At 44.9% G+C, this 25,153-nt stretch overlaps 1 protein-coding gene across 6 annotated transcripts in view; it reads left to right on the forward strand.

Moving 5' to 3' along the window:
• The window catches only part of Abi (tyrosine kinase Abl), a 46,958-nt gene extending 22,183 nt beyond the window's left edge, over window positions 1-24,775 (forward strand). For 3 of the 6 annotated variants that reach the window (XM_075692152.1, XM_075692150.1, XM_075692153.1), the window contains exons 7-9: window positions 6,183-6,599; window positions 16,648-16,785; window positions 23,538-24,775. In XM_075692152.1, the coding sequence (XP_075548267.1) occupies window positions 6,183-6,599; window positions 16,648-16,785; window positions 23,538-23,701 (719 nt within the window). In that variant the 3' untranslated portion in view covers window positions 23,702-24,775. Of the gene's footprint in view, window positions 1-6,182; window positions 6,600-16,647; window positions 16,786-19,708; window positions 19,850-23,537 lie in introns of all 6 variants that reach the window. The other 3 variants (XM_075692155.1, XM_075692151.1, XM_075692154.1) reach the window with 3 other exon arrangements.
• The last annotated feature ends 378 nt before the right edge of the window (window positions 24,776-25,153 follow it).

Raw genomic sequence — 25,153 nt, forward strand, 5'->3', positions numbered from 1 at the left:
AGCCCTTTTTTTCCATGGTCGTGTCCATCGGCATCTCAAAGTACACAGGTGTTTGATCAGCATTTCCCACCTGAGACAGCAAATAGCTGTGCTCCTTCCGAAGTGCGATCACATATCGTTGAAAGTTCAACAACTTTTCCTCGTAGGCTTCAGGAAGCCGCTGGCACATGGTTGTTCGCCGCCGCATAGAAAATCCATGTCTTCGCATGAAGCGCTGAAGCCATCCACGGCTTGCACGAAACTCACGTGGAATGTTCAATTCCCGGGCCAACTTCAGGGCTTCCATTTGCGCCATCTCAGTCGAAACAGCGTGGCCACGACTTCTCTGCTCCTCAATGAACTTCGCAAGCTGCGTCTCGAGGTGGGGGTACGCGCCAGTCTTCGGACCCCGAAACGCTCGCCTGTTCCGGTTCGTTGCTTCGAGACTCTTTTTTCTTCCTCCAGTCGCGAATGCACGACTCGTCGACGTCATGCTGTCTTGCAGCAGCTCTGTTGCCGATTTCTTCGGCAGCGGCTATAATCTTTAGCTTCTCTTTCGCTGTGAAACACTGCCGTCGAGTCGCACTCATGATGCCAAAACAAAGCAGGCAAACAGTGCAAACTGGGGTAAGTACACTAAACAGCGCCTAACGCGAGGTTCAACAATGCTGGCCTTTCGTTGGCCCTTCATCGGCTTGACAAGCGTCGATGACGATGGGGATGGCGGACTACACGGGGAGGCCGCCGCACATTGCGGTGAAGCCGACCCCCCCCCTCCCAAGGAAAAAATTCGCAGATAACCCGCACCCCCACTTTTTAAACGCGTTTTTTCACATTTTGGTGCGGGTTATACGCGAATAAATACGGTAGCTTCCCTCTGAACTTGCATGTAAGTAGAAGGGCAAGCGCTGCAGCTTCTGCAATACTTTTGCGGGGCGTCACAGATAATTACAGCTATCAAAAGGCTAAAGTGGCAACGCCCAGGGAGTACGGAGGGCATTGCACACATTTGATGTGGTGCAAAGGTCTAAACGAGTTTCTCGCCTTGCCTTTCCTCTCTGCTGCGCACCTGTCATGTATACACAAGCTGTGAACCACCCCTCGACGCGGTGTGCCAGACGGCAGCAGCAGTGGGAAAGTCGAAGGAAGAAGCGAAGAGAGCTTTGCTTTAAAAGAAAGGACATTGGCTCCCAGCTCAGTGCTGCTGCATGAGGCCACAACAAAGTGGCAGCGAGCAGCCGAGAAAGCTTGTACTAGGGGTGATAGACATATGTTATTTTGGGGTTAAAAGAAAAATATAAATGAAAAGATACCCTGGCTCGTGCCACTAACCATAACAGAAAGAAGGGGGAAAAATAAGTGGGAATTGCAGCCCAGCGCAGCGTCTGGCTTAGCTAGCAAGTGCAAGCAGCGCTGTCAATGCTGCCTTGTTGCCTTTTTCCTGCTATATTCAAACTCAAGATTTCAAGATATCCGGAGTCAGGCTCTACAACTTTTCAGGTTAAGGCGTGGAAAACACTTTGGTTGACTCTATGTCCGGAAAAAAATTTCGACTTAAGCAATATTGCGAGATACAGTAAAAGCTTTTAATTTGTATCTCACGAGACCGGAAGTAATGTCCGAATTATTCAAATGCCAAAGGAATGAACAACAAAGAGCATTAAAATCAAGCTGTAGCAGCATACCTTTATTTGCTGAAGTGCCTTGTTATAGATATCTGCTTTCTTGCTCAAATCCCAACTGACATTACAAATTTTCCATGTCCTTTTAAGGGGTCAGCAGCACACAAGCTGTTCGGAAGTGTTTGAACAAGAATTATCTTAAATTAAAAGCAGCTCAGTGGCCTCTCTTGAGGTTGTTACGATCAGTCAGCGGGGACAGCAACCTTCGAATCTATTCTGCTTTCCTGAATCAAATCATTTCAGCTTGACGAAGCTCATAATGAATCCTGCCAGCATCGCCCAGATGGCGACAAGGCCTGTGACGGATCAACAGAGAAGCTCCCTTCAAGGTAGTAATGACCACCAGCCCACTAATTGTTGCAAGGGGCCAGCGTCTTCCGTGGAACAGTGTCGACATCAGGTTCCCAGATTGCCACGAGGTTGCACCATATGTGGAAGTGATTGTGTAACATTGGAGATGGAGTGTGGTGGAAGGGTGTGACATCAACGATTCGACAATTATGATTGGCCGAGACACAGTCATCAGATTCCCTAGTTTAGTCCCCTAGAGAAATGAACTGTTTTGAATGTGGACACTTTCGGTGTGCTGGTGTGTGCTGACGTGTCCTGCCAAAAAGATGTAGTCTGCTCTGACATGTAGCTCATGCTATGAGAACGATGTACTGTGCTTTGTGCTACAGCCAGTACGAATATCCCTTGTTCTGTAAATAAGTTTGCGTCTCCTATCTAAATAAATCCCCTGTTCCATTTCTTCATCCTCGTGACCTCATACTCTTCACAATAGAAGCAACCCTCGTCAAGAAGGCTCGGATGATCGCATGGGCCCACTTAGCCTCTGTGTCATGCCTGGTAGCGTAAGCCAGCTACCCGTTACGAGACACACCGGTGACGTAGGCTAGCAAGCGACCCTCAGTTGGCGCCAGACTCTAAGGCCATGGCCCCGAAATCCCACAAGGTGTGGTGTGGTCGCGTCTGGTCGTCCTCACATGTCCTTTCCTCATCAGAATTGTGGTTGTCTGGGGTGTGCATAACTTATATAACTTCTTTGGTTAGCTAGCGAGCTGTGACGACACCATAGTCAATTGTGTATTCTGTAATTGTCGCATCAGTTGGCAAAACAGCTTAAAAGCCCAGGCAGTCATCACAGCTGGGCTCTGCCGACGCCTCTTTTGCTACTGCCACACCCTCGGGCTCAGGCCTTACAAAACCGCTGTGCTGAGAACAGTTGGCAGTAACAGATGGAAGTGTGTTCTTCATATGCGTGCATCGTGCTGAAGGTCCACTTCATATTGCCTCCTAACTTCAGAGCGCAAAAGCACCCACTCTAGCACTTCTCTTCGGTATTTAGATTTCACATACTGAATGATACCCTGGTCCGTGGGTTGAATAGCAAATTAGTATTAGGTGACAAAAAAAAAAAAAAAACTTTCATGCTTTTCACTTCGATCATGCAGTTATGTGCACTGCAGTCGTCGACAACCATTATCATTTTTGCACCCCTTGGAAGAGAATGTTCGGTCCAGCTGCTGCAGCCAGCATCGAAAAATATCTGAGGTCATGCAAGCCTTCCCGTTGGCCCTGTATTCATCAGGAAGGCTTTCGATATTTCCAAAACAGCATGGATTTGGAGCCTTCTAAATAACCATAAGGGGCAACCTCTTCGTCCCAGTCATGTTGGCTGCAAGAAGCACAGTTATTCTTTGCTTGCACTTTTTGCCACCAATGTGTGGGTCTGCTTTGATGGTCACCATCTTATCTGGGAGAGCCTTGAAAAAGAGTGCTGTCCTGTCAGCGTTGAACAAATTTGGGTGACATGCAGCAATGTGCTGAAGCGGCTGCACATATCTGCATTTGGTTGTCATGTTTTCATCAACACTGTCCTTTTTCTTGCACACACTTTGAAAACGAGCTCGTGTGTCTCGGAACCTCGTGAACCAGCCTTCGGAAGCCTTGAGTGAATCAGTGTTCATCATTGTTGGGTACTTCCCCATTTGTGCCATTATCAGAGGTACATTCAAAGGCAGGTGCACATTGTGACAGTCAGTCACCCACCGGAACAAAGCTTCTTCAGCCACTTTCTTGAAGCAAGGAACATTTCACCTTTTTTTGGCCTGCAGGATTTGTTGTTTGTTTTTCACATACGTTTCCAACGTGCTTCTCTTCGAGTCTTGCATTTTAATGTGACGTCTTGTCCTGATGCACCATCCTTCAACACTTGCAACATTTCAACTTTGATCACTAAGTCCTTGGCCACGTACTTCTGTAGTTTTGCCAGCATTGCCATCAGTGTAGCACGCAGTGGCACGACTTGCACAACATGGCAAACAATGAAAAAATTAAAGCCAGTTCCACGCTTGTGAAATCTGAGGAAACAGCGGAGCTGTGGTTCTCCTGTTTTCCTTGTGATTTTCTTTTGTATCTACAGTGAAATCTCGGTATAAAGAACTTCAGGGGACTGCGGGAAAATGTTTGTTATTCTGAAAGGTCGTTATAGTGAAAGCCCGAAAATTAGCCATGACAATAGCATTTCAGTAAAGCAAACGTCCTACCTTTGAAACGGTACCTCCTTGAACTCGTTTATCATACAATGCACATGTGATCGTCAAACAAGGCACATTTATTTGAAATAGTCCGTGATCGTCTTCTGACGGGTGCAGCACATACTCTGCAGCACGAACGATTCCAGACCGTCCGCATTCTTATGCACGCCTTCGGTCGCTGTGCTGCTTTTGGCTATAAATATGAGGAGTTTTTGCAAGTAGTCCAACGCATCTGTGACCGGCACGGACTCGTCGCGGTCTTCGGGTGCTGCCGTAATGTCATCGTCCATCATCGTCCATCTTTGAGAATCGTGCCAATCGTCGACCGCGCCACTCCACGTTCTTTAGCCACGACGGATTCTTTCTTCCCGTCTTCTATCTCACGAAGAATGTCTACTTTCCCGCTCAAAGAAAACTGCTTTCGCTTGTTCACCGTGGTTAGAGTTGTTGAGCTCATGGCAACGCGAACGCCGGCACGCACTTCTAACAATATAATATAACCAGAAGAAAAACAAGATAGACAGGCCTGATACGGGTGATAGCATGCGAGCAACTGAGAAAACAAGCAAGAAAAACGTGATGTGTTGTCGCCTCCGCAACAGGAAAAAAAGAAAAGGCCCACGTCAGTGTTAATTACTTTTTTTTTTTCCTTCTGCCGCACCGTCTCAGGTTTTATGTGCCCATGCTCCCCACCTCTCTACTCACAAAACCTGGTGCGTCGTTGCCTCCGCAACAAAGAAGGGGGAAAAAAAAGTCCCCACCCGCATCTTTTTCCTCCCGCGCCATCTCGGGTTTTTGCGGGAAGCAAGTTGCAAGGCACCCGCTCTTTGCGCTGTGTCGTCTGCTAGCTTAGAGCTCCGACTGCCGTGACGGATACACTGAAATCTAAAAATCCTCGCATTTTGGGATATGAGTTCGTAGTACTGAGGTGTTGTTAAGATGACACGGAAATTAAATAACGATCGTTATTCTGAAATGTTCGTTATCCTGTAGTTCATAGTAGTGAAATATTTTTACATTGAAACTATAAGCAGTCGGCATGGGATTTCTTAAAAGTTCGTTAATCAAAAATTTTCATTAATGTGGTGTTCATTGTAACGGGGTTTGACTGTGTTCTTTTCTTGTGATTATCTGTTCCTGTCTGTTCTTGTGATTGTCTGTTCTTTTCTGTTCTTTTCGTGTGATCACATATTCTTTTCTTATTATTATCTATTGTTATTGAGTAATTATTGGTTTTGTGATTATTCTCTCAGTTTATTACTCCGATCTTGTCATTTATCATCTTTATCGTTGCTTTGAGCTAGGTTCTGCGGTTCATGTTTCTTGGGGAAGCACAGGAGAACCCAATGCTTTGATAAGCGCATGGTGACATTCTAGCCGTTCGGCGTCCGCTGTTTTCGGAGGGGGGTATGGGCTGGAGTTCACTGGTGAGCGCACTAGGGACTTCCTAACTGTTCTGCGTCCATGGTGCAAAAGGCCGTCTGATGGGCGCATTCTCTCTTGTATACCCCTTTCCACTCACCTCCTCCTCTCCCACCACCTGGTGAACGCTGATAATCTGTCGGCCCAGTAGGGAACCTTCGCCATGCAGACGTTTGCAGTGGCAGTTCCCCGCTGGACAGAGAGATGGCGCACTTGTCGGCCCAGCCGGGACCTTTGCTTGGCATGACAGAGGTGCGCTGACAACCACGCTCAGTGGAGATTGCAAGCTCCTAAACAGTTCCACTGTTAAAAGGGAAAAACTTTATGAGAACGGACAATGACAACAGGTCCCAGATATTGCATATTGTCCCAGATGTTGCTTTTGCATTATAGCAGTAGAATACTCATTGAATTGAACCATGACCAACGAATTTTTTAGATTTACTTGATTTATGTTCGTGTTTGTTATGTTTAATATCGACTTGGACATATGATGAAAGAGCATGTGCTGTGCTAGTTTGGGCTGGACTGACAACTTAGCTTAATCTCTTCCCTTCAGGCCATCACCACCACTCAATGCCCCACCACACCTTGAACCACCCAAGTCACATGGGACAGCAACAGCAGCCGTCAGGTGTTGCACAGAACCCGGCAATGCAAGCTGGTGTTGCCCAGAACTCAATGGTGGCCATAGCACCAGGGAGTGTCGTTCACCCAATGACCCAAAATCCAGCGGCACCAGGTGCAATGTCGGTGGGTGGAATGGGCCACCAAATGCCCAAGGTGCCTACATCCATGGTTCCAAGCTCAATGCTACAGAGTCAGCACTATGGTAGCATGGCCCCTGCTCACCAGCCGCCACCACCAAGCGACCCCATGACCTCGAGCCTCACAGACAGGCTTCCGGAGCCTCCTCCACCACACATAATGACTGGAGGCATTGTACCTGCTGCAGAGTATGAACGGCACGGGAATGGTAAGTGTGAAAGGACAGTAAGAGTTCATCTGTTTACTTCGTAAAAGTTTCTTGCTTTGGATGAATGAGGCAATAAAAGTGATGTCGCATGCTGACACATTGAAAGAAATTACTTCAGAAAGCTCTAAAGGAACAAGGCGGACCCCACAGTAGTTGTTCACAATATCTGCCAAAATTCCTAAGTATTAAATAGCATATACAGTCGCCGACCGTTTATTCGGACCTCACGGGAACTGCGGAAATGTCCGAATAAGCAAATGTCCGAAAAAGCAGATTAATAAAAAAAAAAATCCTTTATTTCTATGCACTTATTCGGGCGCGGCAGTAGTCTTGAAGAAATTGTGAATGTGCCGTTGCACGCTGTTCCGTTTAGGCGCAATCAGATAAGCCTGAATCTCGGAGAGGGTCGTACGGCCACTATAGGCGGCCGAAAGCACAGTCACTGCTTGTACACGCTCCTCATGCGATGGCAGCGTAGCACATGGTGTGTAATCTTCCGACTCGGAGTCGTCGTCCAGCGGCGCAGCAGAAACCTGACAAATGATCTCGCTGTCATCGAGTTCTGTGCATGTCAGTACAGCAGTATCAGCACCTGTGAAACTGTCAAGTGAGACAGTGTCCAGAATCTCAATGCAACCACTGTGCAGGTCTCGGCAGAACATTTTCGGCGTCAGTAGGGAGCACATCGGAAGGCGACAAATCCTAGGCCTCCTGGCACCCGCTTGCAGGCATTCCCCAGCGCAGTCTGCACGGGCACTGTCGGCGCCACGTTGCATCACCGCAACCTCAACACAGCACCCAAAACCAACATCACCACGCCGTCATGCCGACACCAGTCGCACAAACGAAAAAGGTGGCCTACTCGCAGCGTCGTGCACAAAGAAACGAATCAAGTGCTGGATTGTCTTGACATGGCTTACTAAGCTGAGACCGGATCTGCTGTAGCTACGAACCAGGCAGAAACGATGATCAGCGGGGATTTGCAGTAGCGCCACTTCTTGGGGCAGCAAGGAGGCTCCATTCAAATCAAAAATGGCGTTCAAGTCGAACCATCCACCAGTCAGAGTTGGTGCATGGTGCTCTCGATCTAGTTGGCTCAAGGAGTGTCCGAAAAATCAGACAAGAGGTTGCAAGGTGTCCGAACTTTCGGCAGTTGTTATGCATTATGATTTATGGGGAGAATGGCAGTGCCACGAAGCAGACCGAATAATCGAGCATGTCCGAATTTTCGGAGTCCGAAAATTCAGTAGGCGACGGTATACTACAGTCGAACCTCGATATATCGAACAGCGCGGTGATCACAAAATAGTTCGATATAGCCAGAATTCGATATATAAAATCACGTAGAAAACGCGTCAGAAACTAGCACAAATCTATCAATGAACCAATCATGGCACAATGGATACTCGCATGAAGCTTCAAACAAAGTATTTATTTCGTTCGCTGAAAGTACTGAAGCAGCGTAGCCTGCTTTGTATTGGCAACCGCGTGCTTGACCACGGCGTCCTCAATATAGTCCAAACGGTCCACAAGAGATGGTTCAGTGCCTTCTATCGCGCCGCAGTAGCGGCGTACGGCGGCCAAAGCAGCTACAGCCTCAGTTGCAGTCGGGAGCGGGGCAACATCAGCGCTTGCTGGATCAGCCTCGGCAGCGTCTTCGTTTGGCCGCTCAGCAGTCACTTCTGCCGCGATCTCACGTCTGTTAACTCCGTTACTGTTCCGGTGCTGTCGTCACCGTCAACGAAGTCCTCAATCCACATGCTGTGTGGCTCAGCACTGACAAAGCGCTCCAACTGGCTCCACGGCCGCCTCGATCACGCGCACACGGCGCGGGCAAACCCCGCCGTGCGCGCGTGATCGAGGCGGCCGTGCTGGCTCGAAGCCACCGCGTGTGTACACCACTACGTTCAAATGGCGCCCTCGGCACAACCGATGTGGGCAGCTGTCGTACGCAGCAGTCTGGAACGCCCATCGCGCCGCCGCTATCTTCGAGAGGGTTGCGGGAAAGCTCGCCTCCTGTCAACAGAGCACACTTGGTCTGGGGCGGCGGAGTTCGATATATCCGTTTTACATCCGGCCCCGTTCGAAATAAAAAATTAAAAATGCATGCGATTTTCCACGCGATATAGAAAGTGTTTGATATACGCAATAATTTGATATATCCATGTTCCATATATCGAAGTTTGACTGTAATACAGCTGGCCCCCTCTTAGACGAGAGCAGCACTTCGGCGGCATGCGCATTGTTGGGGTGATAATCCAGCCTACACAGCCCAGCCATCTGGTCATTGAGCCAGGCGTGATGAGCCACAGCTCGGCTGTCAAGAAAAATAAAAGCTTTCTCAAATTGTAAATGCATAGGTACGGTAAACCCTCTTTATGACGAAGTGAACGGTAGAGCGAAAAAATTAGATACAGTCACCGACCGATAAATTGGACACCAATAATCTGGACATGCTCGGTAATTTGGACAGCTTCACGGTACCGCCAACGGACCCATAGACAATGTCTAAAGACAGCCAATATTTCGGACAGCCACCAGCTCTACATTCGGTTATTCGGGCTCTGTCCGTGTCTTTAGCATATGCAGACTCTGCCGCCATTATCTCCTCTGGCAACCTTGATGAGTCATCAAGTACGGCCTCACAGATTACACGTTAGATCGTAATTCCTGAGGCCCTGCCTTGGTCGCAGCGCTATGCTTCAGAGAGTCACCTGCAAATGCCGATCTTGGAGGCTTTGCCTGAATTATAGGTTGCATCAATATCACGATCATCACATCCTTTTCTGTCAACCCCGCGCATGGCCTGCTCATGCCATTCTGTTTGTTGAGTTTGCATTCCAGACAGCGCTCTGTTGGCTCCAAGAAGTATTTCTCGTGAACTTATCAACAGGCCATGTCAAATCGCACCAACGGTGCCCTCACAGTCCGACTTGGAGTCATTCGGACTGGGACTCGACACTCATTCCATATTGGACTGTGATTACTCCACAACTAAAGAGCCTGAACCTCCTGTCCACCACAATGTGCTAAAATGGGGATATCATTGGCCACCCGCTAAGCTGCGGTGTGCCGATTTCTGCCGTCGTTACATTTGAAGACATTGCAGATATCTGCAGCACGGTGTTGTCGTGTGCCACACTTAACAGTGACGAATTGAGCAAGTTCTCCCACCATCAAACAGCTACTCTAACTCAGATGATGATGAATGTGCCATGTGCCCCAGAGCCTTCACTTGCGGGCTTGAGCCTTTGCAGTCCTTGTATCGGCGTACATCGACAGCACAAAACTGGCCGAAATACAGGCATACTTGGTTGCACGTAAGCGGAAGTGCGTGTGGCAATGAATTGAGCAGTTATTCATTGTATAGGGGCCTTAAAACATAAATATATTTATCTTTTTGGGATGCATTCATTTTTTCGGACATGCGATAGTTTGAACTTATTTATGTTCCTCGTGGAGTCTGAATTATCGGTCATCGACTGTACAAGTGATAATTCGGTAAAAGCAATTATACACCATTAAAACTAAAGAAGTAGAGATGAAATAGCACAACTCTGTGCAAGTCTAATATAGGTGTCATGAGGTGCATTTCTACCGCGATCAAGCCAGATTGAGATAGAATTTCTCACTCAGGATTGTATCCTTTGCAGAAGCTGTGGGGAGCCAATAGGGTCTCGGTTTAGGGCCAGGCATGTGGAAGGCGGCACGAAGTAACATTTATCGGCTCTGTTACGCATTACTTGCACAGTGCCGCAGCCACTATGCCATCGCCACTCTCCGCTCATAACACGTCGGTGCAGCATGTAGGAAAAGGGTGTGCTGACGGAGAGGGTCGCTCGCTCCATTGGCGCGAATAAGCTCCTTGAATTAAGCTAAAGGTAGGGACATTTATGACATTAAGCTAAAGGCTGACAATTATGGAACTATGGTATCACTTTATATTTTTTTGTATGTGCTTACCTTCTTTGTGGCCATTCTCTTCATGCAGTTTCTCTTGACAAGGTTGCTGTTCGCAGAACCTTTATTTATGCATGTTTTTTGCCCTTATTTTAGTAGTTAATGCACGTTATGCACGGATTACGCTGCACTCCACTTCTGCCATTTGCAGCTGCATGGCAGTCTTCTCTGCTGGTGAGCCAGACAACAGTATATACTAGTATCAACATGCACCATTCGTTTTGACCACAATGTGTAGCAGAAATCTTTTTTTTTTTTTTTTTTCATTTTATATTGAAAATGGAGCTTGCTTTTCGAGTCCTTTACGTGCCAGTATGCAAGAATTTATGAAGAAGCAGGTTGAAGGGCACCGGTAGTTATCATTTTTGACATTACCTGTAGATCAACTGTAACAGGCACAAATATTAATAGTGCCGATTTCCTGTTAACATGAAACATGTATCTTGTTCCTATATATTTATTAGTTTTCTCTTCAATTAAAATGGTCATGCTGTTGAATGAACTACTTAGATTTTTTTGGTTATGTGCAATGAATTTGTTTCTTAGCTTCATAGATATTGCAAAATGTCTGCAGCAATGTCGGACCTTGTTTTTTTGTTTTGTTGTTTAACTTTGTTGGTTTTTTAGTCTTGGTGCTGAAGAGTACCTAGCAGGCCTTTAAAGTAGGGGTGTGCAAATATCGAATATCACCGAATAGCATAGTGAACATTTGAATCATTTGATTTGCGAATATAATGTCCATTGATTTTTCAAGTACTCAACGTATTTGGTATGTAGAGACATGCGTAATGCCACATGTCACATGCACCGCGATTCCCTTGTGCTTGGATGTCACCCGAGCAAGAGTTTCACTTAGTTTTGACCGTAAAAAGGACCGCTGAGTACACTGCAGACGGACTGCCCCAGCTGACACGGTGGTGTACTTTGTTGCTGCAACCGCTTCCCAACGTCTGGTCGGTGCAGGGATCATACACACATCGCCCGAACGCTGCAATTCGCAGAAGGGTACCACGTCAGGCGGCGCCATCTCTGCCGGTACAAGGTTCATCAGGGTCATCAGGAGCAGTTGAAATGATAACGCAACACAGAGGGAATGGCAACATAAGCAGCACACAAGTCTAATACAAATTTCTAACTCATTCTTAAGTCGATACGCAAGTTGGACATCAAAGTATCTATTTAAAATATTCACTGTTTCTCTTCAAACATCAGTGCTACCAGACGATTGGCGCAAGGCTGCAATAATTCCAATGCATAAATCGGGCTCGAAATTAGATTTAAATAACTACCGCCCAGTGTCATTAACAAGCTCATGCTGCAAAATAATGGAACACGTAATATTTAAGGCCATAATAACTCTCCTAGAAACAAACGAACTGCTATATAAACAACATGGTTTCAGATCAAGCCTGTCAACCATAACCCAACTAGCAGAGTTAACTCATGACATAGCTAACGTACTTAATAATGATGGCCAATTAGATGCAGTTTTTTAGACTTTATTCTAAAGCGTTTGACGCAGTTCCGCACTAGGATTTAATCACAAAATTATCGGCTTTTGGGTATTAGTAATAAAATAATATCCTGGATCAACAGTTTTCTAACCAATCGTAAACAGAGCATTTCAATCGATAATAATCTTTCACAACCACTTGATGTCTACTCCGGAGTACCTCAAGGATCAGTTCTGGCACCACTTTTGTTCTTGATGTACATAAACGACATCCAGTTTTGCATTAAAAACTCAATTCAGATGCGCCTGTTTGCTGATGACTGTGTCGTGTACACAGTCGTACACAACCAAGAAGACCAGATAGAACTTCATAATTCACTTCAAACAATTTACTCTTGGTGCAACACTTGGGGAATGAAACTCAACACATCAAAAACACATTACATGTCTTTCACAAATAAGAAACTCCCACTTAACTTTTCATATTCGATCGGAAGGTCAACAATCAACAAAAGCAACCATGTAAAATACCTAGGCATTAAACTCACGCCTAACCTTAACTGGGAGCCTCATATTTCGACCATGTGTCAAAAAGCCATAGGCAAACTGTCCTTTTTAAAAAGGAGACTGCACGCAGCACCACCACACCTCAAACTAAATGCGTACGAAACACTAATAAGACCATGCCTAGAATACGCCGATCTAATCTGCAGCCCTCATCAAAAATGCCTTATAAATAAAATAGAACGCATACAAAAATGAGCAATTAGGTTTGTATATTCGGACTACAAAAGGCAGTCCAATGTCTCGGGTCTGCTAGCAAGGGCAAACCTAAAACCTCTCTCGCAGAGAAGAGCAATTTCGCGACTAAAATTCATCTATCAATTATACCATGGTCATTTCCAAATAGCACGTTCTCATTACCTGCAAGATCCTCCAAAACGTTCAACCAGACTTAATCACTCCAAAACAATCTACCGTATTTACTCGCGTAATCCTCACACTTTTTTTCCCTGAAAATCAACGCGAAGTTTTGGGGTGCGATAATTATGCGGGGAAAATTTTCAAGCAAATGTTTCGGAGTGTTAAATGCAAAGATGAATTGGTGCAACATCAGGATTGTCAGGTCCGCAATTGTAAATATAACGAAAACATTACTTTCAAGCGTAACTTACCTTCGTTATGAAACTGCAGGGTGAACGTAAGCTCAAGCTGCTAAAGCACTTTATTTGCCGCGCGCAACCTCCCCGTCACTACTCGCGTTGCGTACATCCTGCAGGCAATTGTACTCTTCATCAGAGTCCGTGTCAACACTGGAATCGATGGCCGTCTCCAATACCGGCCGCAAAACTCGTTGACGCCGAAGTGTCTGCTGGCGGCGCGGTTGCCATGTTCCAACGCGTACTCAATAGCTTTTAGCTTAAAAGCAGCTGTGTAGCTTGCATAACGTCCCATGGCGAAGTGGCACAAAGAGCACGGTGCAACACGTGAACAAGGCAAACGAGGCCTACGAGACACCGGAGAGCTGGAGACACCTTCGCAAAATGACGTAGCGGTGGTGAGTGGATGAGCGGTAGCGGCGGTGGCAGCGGACAATAGCACAGTACCGCCGCCTAGTAGCACGCGCGCCCAACCATGGCAGTTGTGGCCGCAGTCAATAGATGGCGATCACTATGACAAGCAGACGGCTCGCGGCAGTAATTTTGGGGGTGCGATGATTATGCGGGGGAAAAAAAATTTTCCAATTTTTGATAGCCAATGTGGGGGGTGCGAGCATTACGCGAGTGCGAGCATTATGCGAGTAAATACGGTATCTTCCCCCAAGTCGTGTTAATGTTCACAAGCATTCCCTTTTTCCATCTGCCATTTCCCAGTGGAACAAGTTAACTAACGATATTGTGTGTTGCAATAACATCGACTCTTTTATTAACTGCATTCAGTGTATTGACTTGTAATCATGATTTTTTTTTTCATTGCATCTCTGTACCACTCCTGCACGGGCCGTGAAGGGCCTGCAGTATATTCAAATAAAAAAAAAGTGTGAGAGAGAAAAAAAGCTTTATTTCATGTTGGGTGGTGTGGTGGAAAGGCCCTCAGTCCAGAGCCTCGCTTGCGGCATTCTTCAGTGCAGCACTGATAAACGCCGCAAGGTACCGTTGGTCGTCGGCGCTGGCTGCTTCTGTCAGCCATCTGGCATGGGGTTTAGGGAAAAGATTTGTAGGGGCAGGCAGTCGGGAGGTGGGGGTGGTCCAAAGGACCAGAGGATATGGGATGGGTTCAGGTGGTCGCCACAGTATCGGCAGGGTGGGGGATCTTCAGGTAAGAGGCCGCGGAGGAGGTGCATTCGTGCTGGTGTAGGGAGTCTTTCAGTCTGGGCCTGGCGAATCAGTACACCCTGTTCACGGGTGAGCACTTTGCTGAGCTTGGGGAACTTGCGCCTTGCCTCTTGATATGGCCGCAGAAGCAGGGGAGCTCACCTTTTCGTCTGGGCTGGTCGCGGAATGCAGGGTGCTCGGTTCAAAGTTTCACAGGCGAGCTGATTAGCTCTTTCATTTCCCGGCAGCCCATCATGACCAGGTATCCAGATGATTTCCAAAGGACCCTGAAGGTGCTCTTGAATAGATGTCGAAATGTGGGCCGGCAGATCGTTGTGCAACAATTTCCTGCAAGCCGCCACAAGTGTGAAGATCAGGCTGATTAGCCACCAACAAACATGCAGATCATGTTGGATATGTAGCGACGAACTTCACGCCACTTCAACGGCTGTCAGTCTAACCTGCACATGTGACCTTGGGACCAATCGCATAATGAGCCACCCGTATAACATACAAATAGCAGTCCAGGGAAAGCACGGGGAAGGTGGGAGATGGAAGTTCAAGACTGTGAGCAAAACGAGAACAAGGTGAAAGTAGGAGCCAACATTTCGACTAATTTTGACACCACTTGTCAAAACGTTGGCTCCTGCTTTCACCTTGTTCTTGTTTTGCTCATACTAGTAGTAAGCATTTCGCGGCGGCTCGTAGCATGTTACCACAATGGCCAGCGGCAGATTTTCATCACAGCCACACTGCCTAGGCCATTAGGTTCCTAGATGCACGTCGGGCTTCTTTCGTTTTTCTTTTTTTGGTTTGTAGCTATACACCATGAAAACTAGCTTTGAATTTACCTGGCGGGCGCGAAAATATCATGACTTGGTTGCATGCATTGGTGCGGATGGCAGAAGAACAAGGGGGGAACGTCACCATAACCCTGCAGATTTTAGAATTTTTGCACAGCTGGCAAATCATACCGAACCTGACAATGAGATGGCATGGATGATGCCTTCTCTTTTCTGCTGGTGCTGGCAGCGTTGTTGGTTCCAGCAAAGCAAAACTTTCTGTGTAGTAAATAAAAGATTGCCGCAATACACAAGTCCACTATTTAACTGAGAGCTTTATTGGTATTGGCTAGTACAGCAGAGCATCGCTAATTCATTAGGTTCAGAGGAAGAAAGCACTTAATTCTATAAAATAGAAATTTTGTTGATAAAGTATTTTCCGGAACTTCATATACTATAACTGAGTTGTAATTAACACTTGCATGCTAATTAAGTATTACTTTTAATTCGAAGAGTAGATCATACTATATTTCTTGATTTATGTGTACCTATGTTTAGTATCTTGCTACATTCTTATTATGCAATGCTAGGAGACTCCTGAGCATGTGCAGCCCCAGATTTTCTTGCCCAAAATTCGTAAGCATTAAATTTTGTTAATTTTCTTAAATTTGATATTCAATTCAATATTCAGCTTTACTTTCTTTGTTCAATTTGAAATCTATTATTCAGTATTTGCACAATCCTACTTTAAGGAACACACAGAACAAAGGCTGTGGTTACTGAATGCAAAAGGGATGTCTGTGCTGCTTTCTTTTTTGCAATTTGGCATCATGTTTTCCACGAGTTCATAGCGTGTGTGGTAAATTCAACTCAAACTCATATGTGTATATATTACCACAGCTCTCTGGCGCTTTAATAGCATGTGAAAATGCCTGCGGCTTTATGCAAGGGGTGATGCCGGCACACATTTGCTGTGGTATCCTGAGTGACATTTGGATGTGATCTGGTTTTTTTATTATGCTAACATGATGCCAACCCTTAAACTGCTGCAAGTCCTAACTTCCACTAAACAAGCTGGAAATATTGTTTTTTGGTTGTGCACTAAAAGGCTGCTGTAAAGGTTGTTGCATTTACTAAATAGCCAATGCTAACTTGCCTACTTAGCGTAAGATTTTGAATGCAAGTAGACTGAAACTTGCCTTTGCACTGCACAATCACTAACTCTTGCGATCGTTGATTAGGGTGATGCATGGTTACTGCTGGTCTGTCAGAGGACTACACTCTTGCAAAAGACGCACGGCTTGCTTCTGAATGCAGTGCTTAAGGCATGTGACCATGATCAGCAGATTTAGGTAGTATTATGTAGAACCATTGGCCTGACTCGTGTTTCCATAAGATTTGCAGTTTTGCAGATTCCCCTGTCCTTGACCCGCATGACCTGAGGAAGGCAGTGGAACAGTGTGTGTTCAGTGCATGCTGCCTGGACGACCTTGATCAAGCCTGGAATGTTCTTTGTGTATGTGTGTGTGTGTGCGCAGTGTCACCTCCGCTCCCCCCTCCACCACCTCCCGAGCCCCTGTACCCTGGTAATTACGTTCCGCCTTCCCCACCAGCCTACGGGCACCAGCGGCCGGACGCCCAGCGGGACTCTGTACCCAAGACCTACCTGGAGAAAGGTACACTTCCCATGTTTGGGGCTCCACTCATTTTTACTGTAGTATTTGTACAGGGTGCGACACAATTGCTGTCACACAGTTTGCATAAGCAGTCGGCTTTCTTTTGATTTTGAAATCTAGGGTGGGGTGTACCTACCGGTAAAACTGGGAATTCTCAAGGATTTTGAGTAGTCTGGAAAAACTCGGGGAAAACTTGGAGAATTTGTGCCTCTATCAGGGAAAATTGGCAGTAATTTTGTTGAAAGGGTCGGAAGTCGCAGTAATACTGGCTCGAGTGATAGACAGGAATCGTAATGAATCGTCTTTGACACCCGGTCGTCGGCTGGAGGAGTTTCCAGTGTACAGTCAACGACCGACTTTCCGGATGCCCGATAATTTGGATGGCTTCACGGCACCACCTCGTACCCCATATGGTCAATGTATCTGAATGTCTGAAATTTCAGACGCAAGAACCCTTCACCGTCCGATTTTCCGGACTCTTTGCCGTGATCGCAGGTCCGAAACGGCATTAAGAAGCCACCACCGCTGCCGTTTTGATTACCTCGCCGCCTCGAACCGACACTCTCGCAAGCAGTTCCGCTGGCAGCCATAGCCACCACTGTGGCAACGCTAGACGTAGCTGCTTCAACGTTAGCTATTAAGCATCTTTTCGTTGGGTGCCGTGTTTTTCAATGAAAGAAATCGCTGCTGTCAGCGCAATTCCTACTCGCAATTGGTTTCGAAGCTCGGAAAGCATAATGCTTTAGATAACGCCGGTTCCTGTAAGTCAGCTTCGCCTCAGTACAGGAATGTTACGTGGTGAAGCATACGCAAACATTGCGGTGAAGCATTACAAGCGTCGGAAGGGGCAATTGTCACGGGTCACAATATGTATTCCTTAATTATACACGCGTGCATCCGGGATATCCTGTTACAGTATGAGCACCGATATGCCTAATGCGTGTACTGACAGGCCTTCAGAGCGTTTTCGAATGTGCCTGTGGTGTTTCAGCCGTTAAGGGCAGTAAATGACATGCATTTTTTTTACAGCTGGCCGATTTTTCGGACGTTTTCGCGGCCCCTAGGGAGTACAAAAAATCAAACGTGGACTGTGCAACGGACCAAGAAAATGCTTCAAATGGTCCGTGGGGCAAACGAGTTGCATAAGGAGGACAAGAACAGAAAGAACCTATGCATTGAGGAATGAATGGGAAAGGAAGCATGCTGCCGCCATTTTGAAGGAGCTTGAGCTCAAAAAAAGTGTTGGCTGATGCCGGGATGCAGGTGTCCATCATCCACATCAAAATAAACTCTTTAAAGCAGTGAAACACAACACTGAGGCGTCGTGCGCGGGCGGAGAGTATGTCAGGACAGCTGAGGTTGACTTGCGAGCTCTTGAAAGAGAATCTTAATTGTGACAAAGTTCGGGCCTCATACCACTGAGCTTGCTATCAGTTGAGAGGAATAGCTCATATTCAAAAATATTTGCTTCTGTATGCATCTCCTTTTTATTCGTATTTGAGGACGTCCGACTTGATTTGCAATTTTTTTGAAGACATTTTATTTGCTGTGCATTTTATCCTCCTTTTTATTCTCTTTTTGAATAACATAAACACTACTCCTTACTATTCAAACTGGATTAAGTCGTCCTTTTTTTTTTTTCATATACTTACTAGAGGGACAGCATCAGGCGATGTGGTTTCAGCCCGTCTTGACATAAAACATAGTTCTGCGTCAATCAGGGAATTTCGCAAAGGCACTCAGGGAAAACCTGGAAAACTCTGGGAATTTGGAAATGTCAACTTGGTAGACACCCTGGAAATCTTTTATATATTAAACTGGCCATTTCAAGCATGTGGATTGAATTTCACATGTTTCAGTGGGTGCCACTCATGGCCATGAATGGTGATGGCTAGCGCTAGTCTGGCTAGCGCATGGCCAGGCCTAATCTTGTATTTATGCACAATACCTGAGAAAGTTGACAAGAGAAAGGCCGACACGGTAGCTCAATGGTTGAGGATTGCATGTGTAATGTGGAAGATGTGGGTTTGGCTCCCGTTGTTGCCAAGTTGTTTCTTTTTCGCCCACTGTCACATTCATTTTCGTTACTGTTTTAAATTACAATTAGTAAAAATAATGGTCAGTTCCCCCTCTGCTATTCCTTACTTCATTAAGTCATTTGGCTTCACATAATAGGAACTAAAAAAAATCCAGCCCTTAGCTTTCCGTTATTCTGCTTGCTCATGTGTATTTATAGACTTTTATAGAAATGGTATTCAAGTCCACAATCCTGTTTCTCATCGAAGCATGACATGCTGTTCCTGAGACCACAGTAAGCTTTAGAACACCTGCAAGATTGCATGTTGGGCTCTCAAGTGTGGAACACTCAAGGACCAGCCCTGCAGCAACTTGCCTTGAACTCACCTGACCTTCAGAAGACTGCAAGAAAGAGACTGTTCAATACCAGTGAATGAAGAGTGTGACAGCAGTCACTTTTGGAGCTCAGTATGGCTTCAATGACAGCTAGAAAGATCATGTGACAGGACCTCGAAATGCTGTCTTACATGTTGCAAGAAGGCATGGACTCCGAGAGTTTTAGAAAAAAGGAAGATGAGAAAAGTGTTCACTGTTTTTCGGCACGGGCCATATAATGAGAGCACATGACCACATGACGACCATCTTTTCTGGCAAGAATATTTTTCGTAGCACAAGCCAACTACAACTCTCATACCTCTCACGTGCCTGCACTGATGTCAGTCACAGCTTTCCAACAAAGCCAGTCTCTTGTCTTTCTGGGACACTAGTACAGAAACTGTCATGATTTGGGCTGAGATAGCCACCATGAACCAAACTCCCATCTTTCTATGCAAATTGGGCCAATGTCGACATTGGAATTCTATTTTGACGGGGAATGCTACAGCCTCATTTGCTTCCCTTGTCACAGTCCCACTTCGGCGAGCAGTCCTGGACCTTTCACCGGGATGGAGCCCCTACAGGCAAATCCAAGCAGAGCCAGCAGTGGTGTCGTGCTCTTACCCCTCTTCATTCGAGCTGAAGAGTGGCTGGCAAACTCCCCCATGTTGAAGTCAGTGAACTTTCCGTGTGGATCAGTCTAGGGGAGAAGGCAAACAAAACAGTGCAGTACTAGCGAGGCTCTGAATTCGCTGGAGAGGATTTTTCGCTGGCTAAGGCAAAAGCATACCCAAAGCATTTAAATGATGAGAGCCAAGCAAATGTGGCTCTACAGTTGGTGGCCTTTAATTTGACTCCGGTTAATTCAATCCTGATTGAAGGTTCTGGCTGGTGCTCATGCATTTTTCTATAGTTCCAAACTTTCATTATTTCTATCCTAAAATTGGCATTCGCCAGATAATTCGAACTTGACCAGTAAGAATGCATGCACGTGACCCCCTATGGTAACCCAAAAAGCAGCCCCTTTAGTGGCAGTGTCTGTCTCTGCAGAGCTTAGGGGACAGCGAATGTGTTGAACACATCATTTCCTGTCGGAAACTCCTATTTTCAGCCTCCCAGGTTGCAAGCAATAACCATAGCTCACAATGTCTCATTACAATATTCACCTGATTTCTAACGGCGACTTTTTTTTTCTTTTTTTTCCCCAACAATCGACGGTGCCGTGCAGTCAGGCAAGAAACCAAAACCGCCTATGTGGCATTTGTACGCTTTACTGCATAACCGGGAGTACTGCGGCAAAGCTGACTGTTATTTAAGAACCATACAGTGAAGCTGACTTGGGGAAATGGCTACCATTGTGCGCACTAGGTTCAACATTGCTTAGGAGCTTTAATATCGTTTCTGTGTTAGTTTTCTGCTTTTGACATATAGAAAGTCTGAACACATTTGATTTGGGGGCATGTTAGAATCGGACAAATGCTGCCAAATTAAGCAGCGGTGTGTTTTGCAATTTTTTCTTTATCTTGTTTAATTCAACCTGCTGGATAATTGGATCAGTTTCGTCGTTCCCATCATGTTTGAGTTAATGGAAGTTGACTGCACTTTCTAAAGTGTTGGATAAAAATCGGTTCCTGGCCTAGCTAGTGTTTACTTAAAAGCATGTTTACCACTGAAACTATCAACCATAGAGAGGAACAAGAATGACAGCAAGGGTGGTGTCTTAATTCATGTGCCTCTCTGTGTTCCATTTCTTTTTTAGGGATAAACATGTCCGTTCTTGCACAAGTATTGCACAAAACGTTCAGACTGTTTTACTCCTTGTCTAAACATGGCATAGGAACTGTGTGACAGCATTTATGGCAAGCCCTGTATTTGTTATGAGTTGCTTAGAAATGCAAAAATGTGCATTGTGGCATTGGAGCAGAAGGCTTGTAAAGTAAAATCATGCCTTTCCATAATTGGTTAAAGTTGGTAGATAGGTGGGAAATTCATGCTTGCTTAGTATGTTTGTTAAAAGCAAATTTTGATACTTTCGTTCATATTCTACAAGGGGCAGCTGACTTCAATAAGTCCTGTATAGTATTGCACAATGTTAACTAGACAGTTATTTGTCCAAAATCACCTTCACAGTGTCATCATGAAGAATGTTGTCTAAAGCGAACTAGTAATTCATTGTTTAGTTAGAAGACTTCATTAAGTGCACTGATGTGCTACTCTTGTACATGCTACTCAGTATTGCTACTGCTTGCAAAGTACCATTGTCCTGTGACAAATATAACCATGTTTGCCATGTCCCAAACTGAAAACGTAGCCACAATATCACATTATTTCCTAAAGTACACTCAACCCCTGTTAGTTCGATCCTGAAGGGACCACTGAAATTGATAGAATTATTTGGCAAGTTTAATTAAGCAAGATGCAGAAAAAAAAATTTAAAACGCATTGCTGATTTATTTGGCAATACTTGCCCTATTCTGACATGCCCCCCCTCCCCGAATCTAATGCGCGCCCATTTCTATGTGTTTAAAGTAGAAAACTAACATAGAAAGGACATGCTCACCCAATTTTTTTTAGCAAGAGAAATGAGCAAGGGCCTAATATATGTGCATAATGGAGGCTGGTTTTCTAAAGTGAGCTTCGCCACAATATACTTTTGTTATGTGACAAAGCATATGAGTGCCTAATACGGTTTTTGTTTCTTATCGGATTGCACTGTGCAGGCAATTTTCGATTCAATTTTTCTGAAAAGGAAAAGGTGTGCGTTACGTTTTATTTATTTATTTATTTATTTATTTATTTAAAGATACCTTACAGGCCCAAAGGGCATTGAGTAAGAGGGATGTAGTTATTACAATGAAAGCACAAGCAAACTCGTAAGAAACAGTTACAAAGCAAGTGAACAAGAAAAATGAAACGCAACGAAATAAATTGCAAGATACAAAAGAATTTCAACACAAGTGAACAAAAAAACACACAACAGGATACGATTGTAAAATAAGCACTGAAAGGGGGTTTGACTACAAGTGAAGAAGGCGACACAACACATCGGAATATAAAGAAAGCAAAAATAAAGATGAAACCATGTTAGAGTGCTATTGCAAAAAATGTACTTCAAGCTTGTGGCAAAATGTTTTCAGGTTATCAGAGGCGATATTATTGGGAAGATCATTCCACATGCAGATAGCTTGTGGAAGTGTGGATGTGTTAAATGCATTCATTACCAAAGATGCGCATGAAGTGGAAGTGATTATGTAGCCTGCATGACATGTGAAGGGGGTCATAAAAGGTGTAATGTTGATATTTTATTGCTGTAGATGTAATGTGAAAACACCAGTGTACTTAGATTTAGGTGCACCTTGAAGAACCCCAGGTAGTCCATATTTCAGGAGTCCCCCCCACTCATAATCTGATTGTGGTTTTGGCTCGTAAAAACCTTATAATTTAATTTAATCTTTTAATTTAACCTGTGAAACAGGTGTAGGAGAGACATTCGATGGCAAATGGGCCAATGGATGAAGGGAATTATTGAGTTTAAGCTGAGTCATCCTTGGGGTAAATACTGTAATCGGACACTGGTGAGTTACGGTTACTGCCTGAATTTTGAAGATCTTCCTCAGGCAGGACAAAAATAGGTGTTTTCAACGAGAGATCATGTGTGTTCAACACAATTAACTGTCCCCTAACTAAGCTCCACTGAGACTGCCCCCTAAGCTCCACTGCTAATCTCGAGCAGTCACTTTCCCAAGATATTGCGTGACCCGGCGAGAGAGGTATGCTGCCGACAGCGTTCTTGTCACTTTTCAAGATGACGCTTGTGTGCAGTGTCAGGAATGCTGTCAGCCATCTGCTTGGACATGCCCAGTGTAGCGTCACATGAAATCTCCTCAAAGGGATTGTATCCCTGAAAGTGATCATTTGAGAAAACCACCCCAGGTTGCAGGTATGTGTATATGTGCACAGCAACATGTTGACAAGCTGTTCTGGCCACCTCAGACATGCAGTAATATTTTCTGGGTTATCTTAAGACTCGCGATTTTAAAGACTTTTTTGGCAGTTACTGTAAAGTCCAAATTATCAGTCAGCGACACTGTGTATCCGAAGGTTATGACTTGACGGGTACCTCTTTTTATAGCTGCCATACTTGCAACATTAAGTGCATACTTCACATTCAAAAGATGGAGCAAGGAGTCACATGGTGACTAAAGTTTCAGATGTTGATCTTACGGGATTTGTGGAAGTGCCACATAAATGTGCAATCAAGCAGGTTCAAGAAAATTGGCAAGCTATTGTGTTACATTAGTGCTAATGTGGGTAGTCTTTGACTGTGTTAAACACTCCCGTTTTTCTTTGTCTACTTACAGTGGTTGCTATATACGACTACGAAGCTGACAAGGACGATGAGCTTTCCTTTTCTGAGAACTCTGTAATCTACGTTATCAAGAAGAATGACGACGGCTGGTATGAAGGTGTCATGAATGGTGTGACAGGCCTGTTTCCAGGAAATTACGTGGAACCTTGCATGTGAACAAATGCAGCGGTGCAATGTGCCACCAGAATTTGTCACCTTTGTGTGTAGGCTTGGACAGCTTTATGCAACTGCTTGTTCCTGCAATCCAGGATGAACTTCAATTTCAGTGTGCTGTATTTAGTCTTGAGAAACTCTCCCATTTTCTGTTCATCGGCCAGCTGTAACATACTGAATTTGGTCACTCCAATGGTATGAGACATCTCGCGTTCAAGGCACAACAGGATGTTTAAAGAATTGTATTTAAGTTGAATTGCATATGCTTTCCTTGTCTGAAAATGAGTTATTGGTAATTTATGATGAACAAACATGTCTAATGGATTTTATGTACATACTAAGTTATCAATTACAATTTATCCTCTGCAATGAATTACTCCTTTTTTTTCCCTTGGTTGCCTGGAGAGCACAATCCTCAGGAAGTGTTTGGTCCATTAATCTGGATGCATAATGGTGATTGTCTGGCATCATTTTTGTTATCTCCCACTTTGGTTAGTGCTAATGAATTCACAAATGAACAGTTTGTAGAATTGAACACTAATGAACTGTTCCGAGTGCCAAGTTGTGACCGTCAGTTGTTTTTACAAAGTAGCCAAATGAAATGTATTCGTTTATGGTATTGCACATATTGTGCAGCTTTCTGATTTTTGTTGTATGCTTTTACGGGGAGCGCAACATGCACTGCAAGCTTACATGGACTTTGGCCATTTTTATTAAATGCAAGCCATTTAACTGTAGTCGTAAACCTGTGCTTGCTGACTAGGCTGTAACCCAGTACACAAGTTTGTTGAAGAGTTTTAGCAGTCCACTTTTGTCTGCCTGTTTTGGAATATTTTAGTATTACTTATTTTGAGTGTGCTTTCACCATTGCCATATTTAAGCAAGAAATCAAATTTCTAATCCTTCTGATTGTTCTGTGAGTTGGGAACAAATTATTTGTGTGAGTAACGAAGGAAGGAAAGGGTTGCAAGAGTCTGGCTCCTACAGCCGGATATTTATTGCACTTGCTTAACCCGATGCAAATGTAGTGTTCTATTTCTCTGTTACTACAATAAAATTGTTTTTTTTTTTTCGTAATGTGCAGACTTTGCTCTGTGCTCTGCTTAGAGCTTCGGCGACATTTTGCTCTGGAAATGCTAGCAATGCACAAACAATACCTCTTTCATCAGAATCCACACCATGGCACTGACAGCAATGCAAATGTTGCACCATGACTTCCAAGAAGGAATGCGAGAGAATCAGATGCAATTTGCTGGCATATGTGTGCTTGCCTTCTTACACTTGGCATGTGCTGCTGCATGTTTTGTATATCTACAGTTGTACAGGGAAATATGTTGTGCTCAAGCCCGGTAGTTCCCTTCGCTAATGCCAAGGCTACAATGTGTGCTGGTGTGCCAGCTGCATTGGGTGGCACTGTACCATCGGCAAGGCATATATAGGATACGTCTAAAACAT

Source organism: Dermacentor variabilis, chromosome 5 (genome assembly GCF_050947875.1).
Source record: "Dermacentor variabilis isolate Ectoservices chromosome 5, ASM5094787v1, whole genome shotgun sequence".
In the NCBI taxonomy this organism is placed as follows: Eukaryota; Metazoa; Arthropoda; class Arachnida; order Ixodida; family Ixodidae; genus Dermacentor; species Dermacentor variabilis.